At 41.7% G+C, this 17337-nt stretch overlaps 1 protein-coding gene across 2 annotated transcripts in view; it reads right to left on the reverse strand.

Annotated features, from left to right (window-relative positions):
- LOC148020974 (uncharacterized) overlaps positions 1–17337 on the reverse strand; it is a 251506-nt gene that overhangs the window by 8522 nt on the left and 225647 nt on the right. Inside the window, exons 3-6 of one of the 2 annotated variants that reach the window (XM_087699487.1) lie at positions 10148–10337; positions 9927–10010; positions 9284–9366; positions 8839–8875 (exon numbers count right to left, since the gene is read on the reverse strand). In XM_087699487.1, coding sequence (XP_087555613.1) covers positions 8839–8875; positions 9284–9366; positions 9927–10010; positions 10148–10330 — 387 coding nt within the window. In that variant the 5' untranslated portion in view covers positions 10331–10337. Of the gene's footprint in view, positions 1–8838; positions 8876–9283; positions 9367–9926; positions 10011–10147; positions 10338–17337 lie in introns of those variants that run through there. The other variant, XM_087699486.1, reaches the window with a different exon arrangement.

Below are 17337 nucleotides of genomic sequence, written 5' to 3' on the forward strand. Positions count from 1 at the left end.
TAGACAAAGAATTGGGATGATGAACAACTTGGAGCAGATCTATAATCCATTACCTTTGTACATGGAACGAAGATAGACAGGTGCTTTAGGAATCTACTATATAGCTGCCCACCGGTTTGCTTATCTACAGACCAACCTAAACAGGATCAAGTGGTTGGAAGACCTGAAAGTCGTAAAGCTGTTTGTTTTTGTGGAAGCTCACGTAAATTTGACTTTACATATTCGAGGTCGGAGGGTTGAGATGAATTCATATGTATATAAGGAAGTAACTCGTGTAATCCCCGCCGACAGGATTAAAGTGTTGGGCCGCCATGAGAAGTATGGATTCCAACGGAAAGGATATCCTAAACTTCCAATGACTTACAAATTCCTGAAGATCCATGATCCAAAACCTTACTATTACACAGTTCCTATAGATAAATGTAATACAACGTTGTTCTCCCCAAACTAAATGTAACAATTGACTTACATCACATGAAACGTTGTATTCAAAAGGGCTATACCCATATAAATACAAATAAAGACTTATTTTTATCAATGTCTGGTTGTGCATAAGAGTTGATAAAAAGTTAAGTAGCTACATTATTTACGAGATAGCTGAATTAAAGATGTAATATAAGCTAACGTCGATTATCGTATAATAACGTTAAGAAAACCTTTATTCAAGCACAATCCCAGTTACAGGTTCCTAATTCGCCTCCTACATCAAGTACTGCTGTGATCCAAGAGAAGAAGTTCCTTCTCAAGCAGTTTAAGCCACCCGAGTTTGATGGAAGAGGCAGATTCGTTCAGGCTAATGCTGAAATTTGGATTGAATCCATGGAGGATTACTTCGAAGCAGCCGGTACTGCACCCGCCGATCAAGCTATGCTCGCCAAAATAAAACTCACTGGCGAAGCCAGACTTTGGTGGAAGCAATGGTGCAGGGATCAAGGGATCGCAGAGGGATCCGTTACCTGGGAGAAGCCGAAGAAAGCTGTGCAGGGTAGATACTTACCACCTGCATATCGCACGCAGAAAATGAACGAGTTTTACGAGCTAAAACAGCTAGGACTCACTCTTGACGCATACTACTCTAAATTCGTCTCACTTTAAAGTATGAGCCACAGATGGACATGACTCAGTAGGTGTTCAAATTTTGTGCGGGCTTAAATCCACCAGTAAATACCCGTCTCAAATCTATTCGTCCATTAGATCTTCCGGATGCACTCATTCGAGCGGCGCCTATAATTCAGGAGGTGCAAGCTAGACCAAGGGGTAACAAAACTTGGTCATATAATGACCCGAACAGAGGAGCATTCAGACCTCAAATGAAGAGAGTTCAAGATCATAATCAGGGACAAAGAAAGAAAGCAAGGACGAATAATGTTAACAACTTTGTTTCTACTCAAAGTAATGGCCGAAACCTCCGTTGTTTCCACTGCAACGAACCCGGTCACTTCAAGAGGCAATGTCCCAAGCTCGGCGGAGGACATCGCCAAGTGCTTTTCCAAGGAACAGGTCGTGGTCAAGGAGCCGCTACCCGAGGAAGAGGAAGAACCGCCTGCATTGCCAATAGGCAAAGATGCGAAGAAGAAGAAGAGGAAGATCCGACCATGGAAGCAGAATTCGAAAGAGCGACAGTCTATGCCGCTTTACACAAGAAAGGGCCGAATCGCTAGTTCTCGGTGATTTAGACACTGTCGGACTATCAAGGTAAAGGTTTCAAGACCTTGATTGATTGTGGTAGTATTCATTCCTTTATCTCACCAGCATGTGCAAAAAGATTAGAAATAACCACAGTAGAAGCACCTACCCTGCTTGTGGAATTGGCAAATGGTCATGAGGTTACTTGTACTAGGCAAACTGCTAAGGTGGAATTCTTTCTGGGAGGAAAGAAGACTTCGGTTAAATTTAGAGTCATGAATTTAGGTATCCATGAGTGTCTACTCGGAATGGATTGGCTTAAGCTCAGCGACGCCCACATTCACTGTGGAAAGGGTCAAGTTTCCTTTCGAAACTCTAAAAGGGAATTAGTCACAACTCAAGGTGAGGCAGGAGTGCCAAGAATCCAATTGGCCAAAGTATCTTGGATTATAAAAGGAGTCAGACAAGGATTACTTGTTTACTTGATCAAACTCAACAAGTTAGATCAAAAGCAATAGTCTCATGAAGGACATTCTTGGCTAAGGGAATACGCGGACGTATTCCCTGAAGAATTGACCGAACTTCCGCCTCAAAGAGAAGTGGATCATGAGATTAGGTTAGTACTTGGAGCTACGCCAATTGCCAAGAGACCTTATAGAATGTCCATACTAGAAGCAATTGAGCTGAAGAACAACTCAAGCAACTGTTAGATCAGGGCTACATCCGGCCTAGCAATTCACCGTGGGGAGCTCCAGTACTATTCCAGAAAAAGAAAGATGGGACACTTCGACTATGTATTGATTACCGAGGGTTGAATCAATCAACAGTCAAGAACAAGTATCCTATTCCTAGAATAGATGAGCTTCTTGATCGTCTTCAGGGTGCAAAGATCTTCTCCAAGATTGATCTCAGGTCAGGTTACTATCAAATAAGGATCAAGGAAGAAGATATCCCAAAGACGGCCTTCAATACAAGATATGGGCACTTTGAGTTCCTAGTTATGTCATTCGGGCTTACGAATGCACTTGCCACCTTCAATAGGTTAATGCAGGATATCTTTAGGCCATATCTTGATGATTTCGTGCTTGTCTTCTTCGATGACACTTTAGTCTATTCTAAACAGGAAGAAGATCATGAACCTCAACTTCGGATTGTCCTTGAGACAATGAGGTCACATAAGCTGTATGCAAAAATGAAGAAGTGTGCATTCTTCAAGCGTTAGATTGAATATCTGGGATTCATAGTATCATCAGAAGGAATATCGGTGGACCCAGCCAAGGTCAAAGATGTGCTTGAGTGGCCAACACCAGTATCCGTCAAAGAGATACGTAGCTTTCTTGGATTGACAGGATGGTATAGGGTCTTTATAAAAAACTATGCTTTGATTGCAGCACCTCTGAAGGATTTACTGAAGAAGCAAACTTCCATTGCATGGTCAACTCCCGAACAAAATAGCTTCGACAGATTGAAGCAAAGTTTAGTATCAGCACCTATTCTAAAACTTCCAGACCTCAATAAGAAGTTCGAGGTAGTAACTGATGCTAGCATTCTTGCCTTGGGGTGTGTACTTATGCAGGAAGGTCATCCAGTAGCATACTCTTCAAGAAAATTGAAGAGTCATGAAAAGAACTATGCTACGCATGATCTGGAATTACTAGCTGTCATCCATGCTCTAAAGCTTTGGAGACGCTATCTGTTGGATAACAAGTTTACTCTAGTAACTGACCATAAGAGTCTCAAATGGATCTTTACGTAGAACGAGCTCAACATGAGGCAACGTCGGTGGATTGAAGTGTTGGAGGAATATGACTTTGAAATCAAGTACCGACCAGGGGAAGAGAATGTAGTTGCCGATGCACTTAGTCGCAAGGCATTCCTAAATTCCCTAATTTTGCAGAATCCATCAATGGCCAGATCTCTAGCTACAAAGGTATCCATGCCAAACAATCCTATACTTGAATTGCTAGAGAAGAAGCATGCCATGATTTGGCCTACCAATCAATGCTAAAAGAAATCTCTATCAAGGATCAGAACCAAAAGCTGTAGGCTAAGTATCAGGAATTTTCCATTGATAATGGACTTGTCTACTATAAAACAAGGTTGTGTATACCAGCAAGCCAATCACTTAAGCAGAAGATATTGTGGGAAGCTCATGATTCTCCTTTCGCAGGACATCCTGGCTATGCTAAGACTCTTAATGCAGTTAGAAAGAGCTATCATTGGGAGAGGCTCAAAGGTGACGTTCTCAAATATGTCACTGAGTGTTTGTCTTGCCAACGTATCAAAGCCGAACATGTCATGATGCCAGGGAAACTGCAACCGCTTGACATCCCCCAAATGAAATGGGAATTCATCAGTATGGATTTTGTTGTAGGTCTACCCCAAATCCAGGGAGGATATAACTCCATCATTGTTGTAGTTGACATGCTTACTAAAGTTGTACACCTTACTCCAGTAAAGACAAACTATAAAGCCTCCGACATTGCAAGATTGTTTATCAAAGAGATATTCAAACTACATAGTTTACCCAGAAGAATCATTAGTGATCGAGATTCTCTCTTCACATCACACTTCTGGAGAGCTATCTTTGAAGCTATTGAGACTCAACTCTGTTTTAGCACCGCCTACTATCCCCAAACGGATGGCCAAACAGAGCGAGTAAATCAAGTCATCGAGGATATGCTTAGGGCATACTACTGTCGAGAGCCGAAGAGGTGGATTTAATACTTGCCTTTGGTTGAATTTGCCTACAATGCTTCTTACCAGCAGAGCATTCAGATGACCCCTTTCCAAGCATTGTATGGTCATGACTGTCGAAGTCCCCTAAACTTTTCTGATCCAACCCTAAGGGTTGAAGCGTCAAAGCAAATGTTGGAAGAAATGGATGATAAAATAAAGTCAATAAGATAGGACATCCAAGCGGCCAAGGATAGAAAGAAGGCATACGCGGATTTGAAGCATCAAGAAAGAGTCTTCGAAGAAGAAGACATGGTCTTCATTCGCGTATGCCCTAAAAAGAGTTCTCTATCCTTAGGAGATTGCAAGAAGCTAAGTCCAAGGTATTGTGGGCCGTACAAAATCCTCAAATGCCTAGGACCCAATGCTTATAGATTGCAACTCCCTGAGAACCTAAAAGTTCATAATGTATTCCATATCAGTCTATTGAAAAAGTATGTACCTAATCCTAATCATGTACTTGACGACCAACAAGTTGTAATGCCTAGTCAAGGAGTCCTTGAGCTAAGGCCCGATAGGATCTTAGATGTTAGGGAGAGACAATTAAGATCCAGAACCTTGAGAGAATGCCTCGTCCAGTGGATGCCACTTGGATAGAAGAAAGTACTCTCAACCATCAATATCCCCAGTTTATCTCGAGATGAGGACATCTCGATTCCTCTAAGGGGGAGAGAATGTAACAAATCTAAATTTTATTACGCATGAATAGAGCTTTGGGTTAATTCTTTTTTTAAGGCAATTTTTTAAATTACTCCCTCCTTCCCCCAGCCAACTGTCGAGCTGGGGAAAAGGGAGGGAAGCATGGGACACCAAGCTCCTTGCTGGAGCTTGGAACAAGGAGGATGCATGCACAATGACACATAGGAGAGGGAGGATTCCCTCCCCTCCCCTATATAATTGAGGGAGGGCCGTAGGCTACTGAGAAGGGGGAAGAACGGAGACTCTGTGAATTGTTAGGGACAATATATATTTTTGTTATTTACGATGAAATAATTTAGTTTAATTGAACATGCAAAATGGATAAAGTATAAAACATAGTTTTCCTTCAAATAGCATTATGCATTGAAACGAATTACGAGTAAGATTATCTACCCACTATAGTAGTATATTTCGGTTAAATCTTGAAGGTATAAAAACTGTATCTTGCACCATTAACCCTTATTCTTTTTACAACGAATCATCATAGAAGGTGAAATTCATGAAATGTTTCTTACGTTGCTTAAAACTCTAGGAAGTTATCATTGCTAACTGCATATCTTAGCAAGGAAAAGATTGTTTATTTGGCATGAATTTTGTTCGCAAGGAAAAAGGAAGATTAATTGAATTTACCAAACCTCAAAGCAATATCTCGTGCTTTTGAGACATTTTCTTGATCATGGCATTACGCATCAAGTCATCGTTAGAATGACTCCTCAGCAGAATGGTGTTGCTGAAAGGAAGAATCACACTCTTATGGAGATGACTCATTGTATGCTCAAAAGCAAGGGGTTGTCTCATAAATTTTGGTTAGAAGCCCTTCAGTGTGCAAATCATGTGTTGAATCGTGCACCCACTAAGACACTAAAGACAATCACCTTGTTTGAAGCTTGGCATAGTAAGAAATCCAAGGTTGACTACTTTCAGGTGTTTGGTTGCATAGCCTATGCACATGTTTCAAAAGAGCTTTGTGGGAAGCTTGATGACAAGGTTGTAAAATGCATATTTACTAGCTACAGTTTGGAAAGTAAGGGTTATTGCTTATATGACCCACGTACAAAGAAAGTCTTTGTTTCTTTGGAGTCCATGCCTATTGTAAATGGCCGGACAAACATAATACAACAAGTTGTTGCTGCATCATATATGCCTGAATAGTAGGGTATTGATGATGGTTTGCTACATGTAGTGGAAGATGCAATACAACATGAAAGGGCTGCTGTAAATGCAGCAAAAACAATTCCGAGATGGCTGTTACAAACTCTCCAAGAGAGTAAAATGGATGCTCCTTTAGCTCAATGCACTAGAAGGGAGTTTAGGATTGAAAAATCAATTGTCACATAGATAACAAATCGTGCCGAGGTGATTTCGATATTACCTTCTAAAAGTTAACCGAATTAATATAAACTTAGAGATACCTATGTTGCGAAATATGCATTGGGAATGATTTAAAATCCAAGAAACGTTTATACCTTAAATACTTGCCCACCTTTCCTGATTGTAGGGTCAATAAATCGTAAACGTAAAAGAACTAGGGTTTGTCCCTGAGGTTCTTAAATAAAATAATAAAAGGAGACCCTAGGTCTGACAAACGTCGGCTTAAAGAAACTGAAACGGATTGTTTCATCGCATATTACGATGCAAACTTGCGCAGCAAGTATGAAGTCATATGGTCTTATGATTGATTTACAAGAAGAAAGGTTAAATATCCTCAACTAGGATGGCGGATCCTTACGCAAGTTATCTTGCAAAATGATGTATTCTTTGATATCCTTCTAAGTAAGGAAGGTTAAAAAAAAACCGGAAACTAAAGTATCCAATGAACTTTAGGGTTGACCAAGTTGGGTTAATAGGGTACGCCCTAACCCAGAATATAAAGGATCTTGCCAAGTTGCAAGGTACCCCGGATCGAGTGCTAGATGCATTCAAAAGGAAAGATTCCTTCCTTAGCAGTTTGCCAACAACAAGATCGATTAATGGAAATGTTCGTGCTTGCTAGAGATTTTAGAGCACTGTTTGATTTATGAATTATAAATTAAATGAATATCTATACTTCAGGTTGAAGGCCTGAAGGGAGAGGCAGCTTCAGTTACCCCCCACTGCTTGCCTGACCCTAACCAAGGGGGTTGTTGACCGTGCCGGGAATGTGGACCGAACCCGCCGCGAGAGGTCTCTCCGTTGAGCACTACTTGGAGCAGGAGGACGCTTGGGTACCAGGGGGGACTCTGGCCGTAAATCCCTCGCCTTCCGGCACCTGCACAAGAAGCTAACGTGACTCGGGATTGGATCTCGAGGCTCGCATACTAGTCTACGGGCAGAAGCTTGGAATAGTGATCCCTGTGGATTACTGGATAGTCTTCGGGCGGATTATGAACAAGCCTACGGGAGGAACTCCTTGTATTTCGAAGATAAATATGATGATATGTTAATAAAGAACTTGTTTGATATTGTTTTTCTATGTCACGTGATAAGATTACGTGAAGGAACCAGTGCTTAACGGTTTAATTAAAGAAGCTGTTTGTTACATGTCCAACGAACGTGTTAGATAATTACCTAACTAAAACAAACTGAGGAACGTGTGGAGGATGGGCCATGGGTCCGTCCTACGGTTGGGTGGTCCCGGTTAGCTGGGAATTTTTCTCAAATCTCGAAGAACAACGGGATGATCGTCAAAGGATGAATAACAAAAGCGTTGACCTAGAGTTATGTCTTAACCGATTTACGCTGTTTTAGGGGAACGGAATGGGACTATGCCTTATGGCAGAGAGGTTGAGCTTTGCATCCCTCTCGTTTCCCATTCTCTTTGAACCAAGTGCAGCGTGAATCCGCTTCGGACTTGGCGTTTCTGCATAAAGTAGTTCGCTTGGGTCCGACGCTAGTTGCTGTTAGGAAATGACCAATCAGGAAAACCCAAATTCCGGTTGATCCTAAGTGGGAACGGCTAGAATACTTCCACTACGTGGCAGACGCGGAAAGCCCTAGGTCGCAAACCCCGTAACATTCCATGGGAGTGCCGGACGGAGCTTTCTAGACATCCTTTCCGATGGACTGCTAAGACGTGTCCTGGATGATACTAGTGGACACGCTACATGTAGCCTATATAAGAGGATTTCATACGAATGCAAACTTGCTCTTGAACATTATTGTCCACGCTCTCCAGAATCGTCTTGCTCATCATTTGTTGATGGATCTTATCTTTCAACCACCTTGAGTTATGCTCAAGATTGTTGCCCCATGTTTCCAACATGATATCACAGCAGAGCTGATCAATGACACTATTGTCAAGTGTTAGAACATCTTGTAATCATCATCTTTCCTGGTTTTAGATTTGCATTTTCATCCAGAGTGCTGAAATTCCTCCAGCTAATGGAGTTCAGATTCTTCCAAACCCACAAAGACCTCTCAGATGTGAGCCATCATCCTTACTCTTGGTGCATCCATAACGCTCTTGTGGGCCATCAGTTTGAGGCTTAGCCTCATCTATGAAATCCTATCCACAGTTCCCAAACTGGATGGTCAATTATTTTGATTTGGTGTGTCGCTCAGGATAAGGGGATTGAGTGAAGTGGAAGCTCTCTAACTTATCCTTGCAAGATAGGTGGAACACAACATGATTCCATCTGCGCAATGAGGACTTGAGTCTGCTTGGTTAGATACAACTTGGAACTTTAAAAAACATCACGAATTATAGAGCTGGCTATCAAAATTGTATTTCACATAATTATTGTCATTATATCTATGAAGTAAAACTAGATACAGATATTGACCACAGTGCTGTAATACCTGTGTTGTCACGAGTCGATGATCATGTGTATATGTCCTGTGCCAAAACGGTTCTACATTAGTTCCGTGAGTTCTCCAGCTTCAGGACTTTCACACATCTTCTTACCATAGAGTATAGACTATATTATGAAGTGCGATGTTTTGAGAATGTACTTCATGTTAGTAGACTGCAACTTTATGCTATTCATTACAAAGAGTAAATAACAATCCCTTTCATCTTGTTTCTACCTTTCTGTCTTCAAGGGAAAATTCTATCTAACGGCATCTAAGTGATAATCACCACTTTACCTTGGTGGTGATTATCATTGGGGTATTTTCGAATAATATTTCTCTTTCTTGAAAAAACAAGGAACAGAAGCTGATGCTCCGATGAATACAATACAATCACTCTTACAGAAAACAAAAGAGGGATTCACAAACGAATGCCTTGGGTGGAAACACTCACATATTTCCACTGACAAGAGAGAATGAGCGTCTAGAATAACCCCAGCTACAGATTTCTAGAAATTGCAAGTGTAAAAGTTGTTCCTGTCCAAATCAGAAATACACCAATTAGACGATGAAAACCTTGGTTCTTTCGTGCACTACTCATCTAACAGATTATGAGAGCAGGTGGTGCATGAAAAACATTAGACGAACACATTTCTGCAGATTCACCTGCTCAGAGAAGTTACTTGCCTTACTTGAAATATTGGTTGTTCAGAAGAAAAGAACAACAGTCAAAATTAACATTTAGCATCAAAATTTATTGAACCTTGCATAGGAAGACCCTCATACAGTGTACTATATTTGTACAAATGTACTTCTGGTTAAAAAATTTTAATGTTCAGATGAATAATCTCACAAAGTCGTGATTGCCATCTTTAAAAAGGTAACTTCGGTAGTTATTGTGTGCAAACGACAACAAACTGAAGTATGAAGACTTCCTAACCTAGACGGTAAGTGCAATGTCAAACAGCAACACTCTTAAAGCTTTATACAATATATTCCACTAGAACAACAAGACAGTACATGATAATCTTGAAACCTCTAGCTAGATTAACTCTTAGGAGATGATGCGCTTGCAAAATAATATTAGGTTCACTTACCTTTGTTTTCACTTGAACAAAATAAACTCCCCCTTTGTTTATGGCCACAAGCATCTCATGGGGTAGCCTAGGGTCAGCTTTTTGCTGCAAAAAATAGTACACAAATATAAATGGCAAGGAACCTGGAAATAAAATTCTGCTGACATAATCAGGAACAGTGGTAGTTTGTTGTTTAATGAAGAACCAGGTGGACAGGTCTTCAGGCTTTATGCTGGACTAACCTCCACATAATACCAACAAGATCCATATAAAGAGCAGCAGCTTCGAAGGAAATCTAAATAGGAATTCATGCAAGTAGAAAGATCAGGGTTATGTGGAAGCGTTGCAGCAGTCCGTAGCACAGCATCCTTCCATTCTCTTTCACTACCTTCCACATATATTTTAGGGCCGAACTTGTGAACCATTTCATCCCTGTTATAGAGTTGTTGAATAAGAACACAACAGATATTCTAGAAATTTTAAACATAAAACTTACAGTCTCTACATATGCACCAAGTGAAGTTTTTCTTCTGCAAACAGGTTTTAATCGAACCAGGTGTATGCTAAATATTTCACAGGGTTCAAAATGACTTTACGTTAGATCATCCTCTGAGCTATCCAGAAATCTGAAATCCACTTGAAATTGCAAAGCACCCAACATTACAGCATCGTGTTCCTCAACAGGATATATTCCATGTTGAACATCTCTTACGGTCTGCTGGAGTTAAATATTGCAACTTAATAGAGCTGAATAGTCACTAGAAGTTTAGAGAAACAAAGTGAACCATAAGAGCAGACAACGAAGAGAGCATAATAAATTGAAAGTAGCATTCTTATTCACAAAGACGTTACTAGTCAAGATTAAGCAAAGGTTACTGTAGGTACTTGTTGAAACAAATATGTTAACACACCATCTGTTTCTTAGATAACATGGAGCCTAGGACCATCCTTTGAGTCAAAATGCTTTAAATAATAGATCTCCATTTTCCCCTTTTTACCTAGAGAAGAAAAATCTATTAACAACCACTTAAAAGCCTTGCCCCACCTTATCCATTCAAATTGGCCTTGCAGTTTGGGGCATGGAATATGTAATTATGGTAAATTTAGATCCTATGAAGTACTATGTGCACACATTTGGACATGCACAAGCAAGGCTCAACTTCATACACCAGACATGACTATAGGATTTATCAATGTAATGAGTACGAGGATGAAGATGCATCCACACTTGCCTGTAGGATATTTTGGTAATTGCCTCTCCCATCTCCTGTGAAGCATACGAATACCTGCTGTCTAGATCCTAGATAAAGTGTCTGCAGTTGACATATCCTGAAGGTCAATGGTGTGACTATATGTTGTAGTCCAAATGAACCAAGCAACAATGCTAGCAATCAACTCCCAATTGTGATAGTGCCCCTCAATCGACTATGACTGCACAAGTAATCTAGTTTGGAATCCTACTCAAGTGCTGACCAATGATGAGAAATGAGTGGCTTCCTTGAAAATCCTTGTATTCACTTATTGGGCCTCTGTCCATGACCCAAGCTATTAATCCCCCAGATCACTATCATAATCTCTGTCCATCTGTGAAGGTGGCTGGGTCCGGGCCAATGTACCACCTGCTCTCATAATGTGCTAGTATCCTTTTCTAGAGCACCCTATGAACTCTGCATGATCCAAGTCCTATCTCTAAAGGCAACCGTCCTCCATCATGAAAGAAAATTCTTGTCTCTACTAGTTGCAATGACCCCAAGGGGGATGTTCCCTCTGGAGAAGAGACTGTTCCATATCAGAGAAGTGTCCGGGTCAATGTAGGTGGTCCGGGTCAATGTACCACCTGCTCTCATAACGTGCTAGTATCCTTTTCTTCTGAACAACCAATATTTCAAGTAAGTCAAGTAACTTCTCTGAGCAGGTGAATCTGCAGAAATGTGTTCGTCTAATGTAGTCCGGGTCAATGTACCACCTGCTCTCATAATGTGCTAGTATCCTTTTCTTCTGAACAACCATCCATATTATGAGAGCACGTGGTCCGGGTCAATGTACCACCTGCTCTCATAATATGCTAGTATCCTTTTCTAGAGCACCCTATGAACTCTGCATGATCCAAGTCCTCTCTCTGAAGGCAACTGTCCTCGATCATGAAAGCAAAATTCTTGTCTATACTAGTTGCAATGACCCCAAGGGGGATGTTCCGTCTGGAGAAGAGACTGTTCCATATCAGAGAAGTGTCTGTATTTGTCCTCCACTCTGGAGGAACACCCTCTGTCATGGATTCTATCATAGCTCTGGCACCTTAGAGGCCGTGTAGTGTTTGCCTCTGGATCTCCTGCAGCAGCATCTGAAATGCAAACCAATCTCCCACTGAGAGAGCAACCTGCAGGAGACTTTGCCCCAAGATAGTTAAGTCCTCTGTCCAAGAGTATGACCCGACTCTAATAGCAACAAATAGTAATTGAAGAGAAGAGGAAGCCTCTTCTCTTCAATTGTGATCCATGGTAATTGGTGAAGGCCAGATAAAACAGATCTCCAAAATCTAACGATGGAGCTTCGAATCTGACTTCAAAACTCCTTTCCCTAAGCCACAAGTCTGATGCCTCAAAAGATCCAGTGAGCGCTAGGCCACCATGGTCCTCTATGTGTAAGCATAATAGACCGAATCCTCCATAGCAAAAGTTTCTTCCAAGGCTCCTCACCCTGGAAGGAGAACCTTGACCATAGTCCATGTGTAGGCATAATAGACTGAATCCTCCATAGCAAAAGTTTCTTCCAAGACTCTTCAGCTTGGAAGGAGACCCTTGACAATGAGCTTAACCAATAACGCTCCAGTTTGATTATCTAGGTCTATGATCTCCAAGCCTCCTCTAGAGGTTATATTAAACAGCCCAAGCCACCTTTGCCACAGCTGGGCTCCCATCTCTTCCCAACCAAATAAAGTTCTTAATGAGATGCTCAATCTGACCAATGCACGACCTTAGAATGCCCAATAGAAATGTGCCACATGATCATAAGAAGAACCTGGTTTGCGACCACCACTCTCCCTGCTAATGGAATCCTTGCAAAGCCCCAAAGGAGCTTCTGTCTGATGCTCAAGTGAAGGGGTGCCACTTTGTGCTGTAAAGTAACATCAATCCCCACATGGCATCCAAAATATCTCACTATGGTCCTGCATGGAACCCAAGTGAAATCCTCTTGTGCTCACTAGTCAGCTGCCTAGTGTCACATACCCAAATACCATATTACTTGTGCCAATTAATTAAGGCACCTGATGCTCTACTTAATTCCCCCCTCTATAAAGGTCCTGATGTTGCTCTCTTCCCAGTCTAGATAAACTAATGTATCGTTTACAAAACTCCACATTAGGGAGTTCCTTGAACTCAAGGATGGATAACCTGATGCCTCTAATACCAGTAGATTTATCTATGGAAATGTACTCATGGACTCAAACTAAAAATGGAGACATGAAGAGGGCTAGTGGGCATCTCTCTCTCACTAATCTATGGACATTGAATCTCTCTCCTCCACCCCCCTTGACAAGAAGTGAAGAATAAAGGGCTTCTCTAATCTACTACTCTAGGAATCCCATCCTCAACATGGTGTCCTCTAAAAAATCCCAATTCACAATGGTTATATGCCTTTGAGAAAGCGGTCTCCTAGAGCTAAAGATGTTGTCCAAGATGTTGCACTCTTGAACAAAGCATGTCTGAGTGGGGTCAATAATGTCTAGGATTGATGGGCCCAATCTAATATTGATCACCTTTGCAAGGATCTTGTAGGCGATTCCAAGCTAAGTGATTGGCCTCCACTATGTAATCTCCAATTTGTTACCACTACCCTTGGGAATGAGATGGATCAATCCCTCGGATAGTCTCTTTGGTATATCTCCTAAAAGGCTGCAATGAGGCCTACATTGATAAGATCCCAATAGCTCAAAAAGGACTTGTCTATATTCTCTTCTCTTGGACAATTGCTTGAGGGAAAGGCCAGAAATGCCTTCTCTAGCTCCTTTGTAATTAGAGCCATTAGATGCTTGCTCATCCCATCAGTGACCACTCTCTTGGTGCTTTTCCATATTACCTCTTTGTCTCTCTCATAGCCAAGGGATCTAGTCATGGATCATAACAAAGTTGTGTAGTACTCTATAGCCACCTGCCTTGCCTCTTGAGGGTTCTGTGCTATGGATCTATCCACTCTCCTAAGTCCTTGCACTCTATGTCTAAAGTGTCTAGGAACCAGGAGGTGAAAGAAGTCTCCATTGCGAAATCTGTCTCCAGATTGAATCCAAAAGAAATCTTGTACATGAGATTTGTACTCTGATATTGGTTCCTTCATGGCATCAATCTCTTCTCTGGCAATGTGCATCCTCTCAGCTACCCATTTGCAAATTGGACATCTCTCCCTCCTTTAGAGTGCATCCACTAATGCTTTGGCAATCCTCTCCATCTCTAGAAGGACCCATCTCCTCCTGATGCCATCCTTTCTGAAGTGGGACTTTTACTCTGATATTGCTTCCTTTAGGGCATCAATTTTTGCTCTAGCAATATGCATCCTCTGAGCTACCCATCTGCAGCTTGGACATCTCTCCTCCCTCGTCTAGAGTGCATCCAGTGATGCTTGGGCAATCCTCTCCTTCTCTAGAAGGCCCCACCTCCTCCTCATGCTCTCCTCTCTGAAGAAGGAGCTGTATCTCTTGTAGGGTCTCATTGAAGTCTCTAGTTGCATGTCCAGCTGAGAATAGCCTAGACTCCAATGCAATTGACTCTTTGAGTTCATCATCATAATACAGGTGCTCTAGAATTGTAATGTTAGGACAAGGATCCTAAGCGGACATGGTCCACAGGATAGCTCGACCATTAATGCTGATAGTGGGTGACGGGATGGCATGCTAATGCATTGATAGGGTTAAGGGTAAGGGGAAGCCTACATTGGGGCATAGGATGCCAAGAGACTAGCACAAGGATACATGGACCAAAGGTTCAAAGGATGGATGATCACTATGAATGGACTCACTATGGAGGAGGAGAGAGGCCTTTTGTGGACTTCAAACTTGGGAACTTTTTTCCATATGACCCCTCAAATGGTCTGGCATCATAGCACACTTGATTTGTTGTTCACACAAATATTATATTTGTAATATACTTAGACACTCTCTTCAGAGTTTCTTGTACTTTGTATTTTACCTCACCAGGATTTTCTCCAAGGTGTTAGTAATAGATCTTTCTTTTCTCAGAAAACAAAAGGTCGTTCTAAATATGGAATTTATAGGTCTTCCTAAAGATACCAACATGGTGCCAAAATAGGCTATTCTCTTGACTAGCAGGGAGGTTAACAAAGCTTTCCCTAACTTGTGTGTTTGCAAGAGGCATGTCAGCCATGCATGAATGCAAGGTATGGATGTGGGCATGACAATGATATTAGAGCAAGGCTATAGTAAAAGGATCAAGGAGTGTGTGCGGTAGACCCACCACCAAGGCGTAGACCTTGGCATACTTGACAATGAGGCTGCAAAGGCTTCATTGATGCCATTGGCTGCACATGAGGATCAACTTTCTACTTGAAGGAAAAATGCCCCAAGAGGCCACCCATCCCGATATTGTCATCATCCAAGCATGGTTAACAGTATCTAACCACCAACTTTCTACTTGAAGGGAAATGTCCCAGGAGATCACCCATCCCGATATTGTCATCGCCCAAGCATGGTTAATTGCATCTAACCACCAAGCTAAGCCTTGTTGTTGCTCCATACCACAAACAAACTTTTCAAAAGATGGTTTTATAAGAAATAAGAGCTTTTGAAGCACCTCCCATCTATGGGTTGGCATATGATGCCTCTGGAGTTCTATTGCATCACCTTTGTGGATCTGCAAAGCCTTTGATACAATATCGAGAGCCAAACTGTTACATAGGCTATATATTATGGGAGCACCGAGGGAGCTCATCTCGAGGATTTAATACTGTATGAGAGGGCCATTGGTAGAGTATGGATACCTAAGGGCCATTTAGCACTTGTTAATTCCACCATTGGGTGAAGCAAGGATGTCCCCTCTCTTTGACACTATTTGGGCTTTCATTTATGGGATCTCTAATTATATCACGAAAGGAGGGGATAGAGCAACTCCACTAGCTAGTACTTGGATATCTCTATTATTAAATGTAGATGACATTGTGTTGATAGTTGACTCTCCACACTAACTCGAGAGATATTTGGATGCAATATATTTTTATCCATTAGACAATGGGCTTTTAGTGAAGCTTGGTAAAACCAAGGTTCTACTATTCAACACCAAATCACAGTGGGTTAGGAGATTAGCATGTTTACCCATGGGCAAGAGGAGATAGAGTATGTAGATTCTTATACCGCGACGTGAGAGTCCTATTCATAGACCCCACTTTTTCTATGAGAAAGGTAATAGATACTAACATAGATATGCTCTAGAATCCTCTTGAAAACTTGCCAGGGAGGGAGATACCTCATGTTGGCATGCAGAGATGTCAACATGGTTTGAGATACGTAGCTTTAGCATGGATGGACTACCCCCCTTTCAATACTCCCTTGATACACCATCTCTCACTTTGAGCCACTTAGAGGTTGGTAGGATTATTAGGATGGATCTCACTCAATTGTATACTAGGACATGGCTAGCACTAGAGCATGAGCTAGGGATGAAGATGGCTTTATTGGGACCTCCAAGACATGTATCCATACATACCCCTGGAGGAGCTCACAACGCAACTCATCTCCACACTCCATAGTTTGGCGATTGGCTACCACATATTTCCCTCACACTTTCCCTTCTCTCACCCCTTTGAGTAACGATATCCCACAAAAATAGTTGGTAAGATGAGGAATGCCAAGAAACTTGCACTCGCCTCCATTAGGAGGAACCATGAGGGACCTATAAACATGGCCAAGCACACTTGATCTTTCACTAAACTACTGAGAAGGAGGAAGAAGGCATATTTGGCAGAGTTAGAGGATGAGTTTTATCAGCTATTCTTAAGGCAAGTTAGCAAGGTGGCACACACATTACCTCTCTAGAGACATGGCACACATATGCTACCTTACTCTACCGGTGATTGGATAGCCTCCTCTCCCCCAATCACTAGAGAGTAAACCCATCTCCTCCGCCTTCTTTAGCACAACGATAGTGTGAGACGCCATTGACAGATTCCAAAATGGCTGAGCACAAGACCATGATGGATTGGTAGTAGAGCACCTCTCACATGCCAGAGATGTATTGGCACTACTCCTAGACCACTTGTTCAACAAGGCCTTTGTGAAGGCTTCGTGTGTCTATTGGTGGGCCAATACTACACTATCAATCTTGAAATTTGGAGTTCCCACTAACTATAAAACTATCATGGTTGGGCAGGTGTTAGGTAATCTTTATGGATCTATACTAGAGCATGAGCTAAGAAAAAGGGCAAAGAT

Source organism: Lygodium microphyllum, chromosome 18, assembly GCF_053477565.2.
Source record: "Lygodium microphyllum isolate KBCC chromosome 18, Lygodium_microphyllum_v1.1.10, whole genome shotgun sequence".
In the NCBI taxonomy this organism is placed as follows: domain Eukaryota; kingdom Viridiplantae; phylum Streptophyta; class Polypodiopsida; order Schizaeales; family Lygodiaceae; genus Lygodium; species Lygodium microphyllum.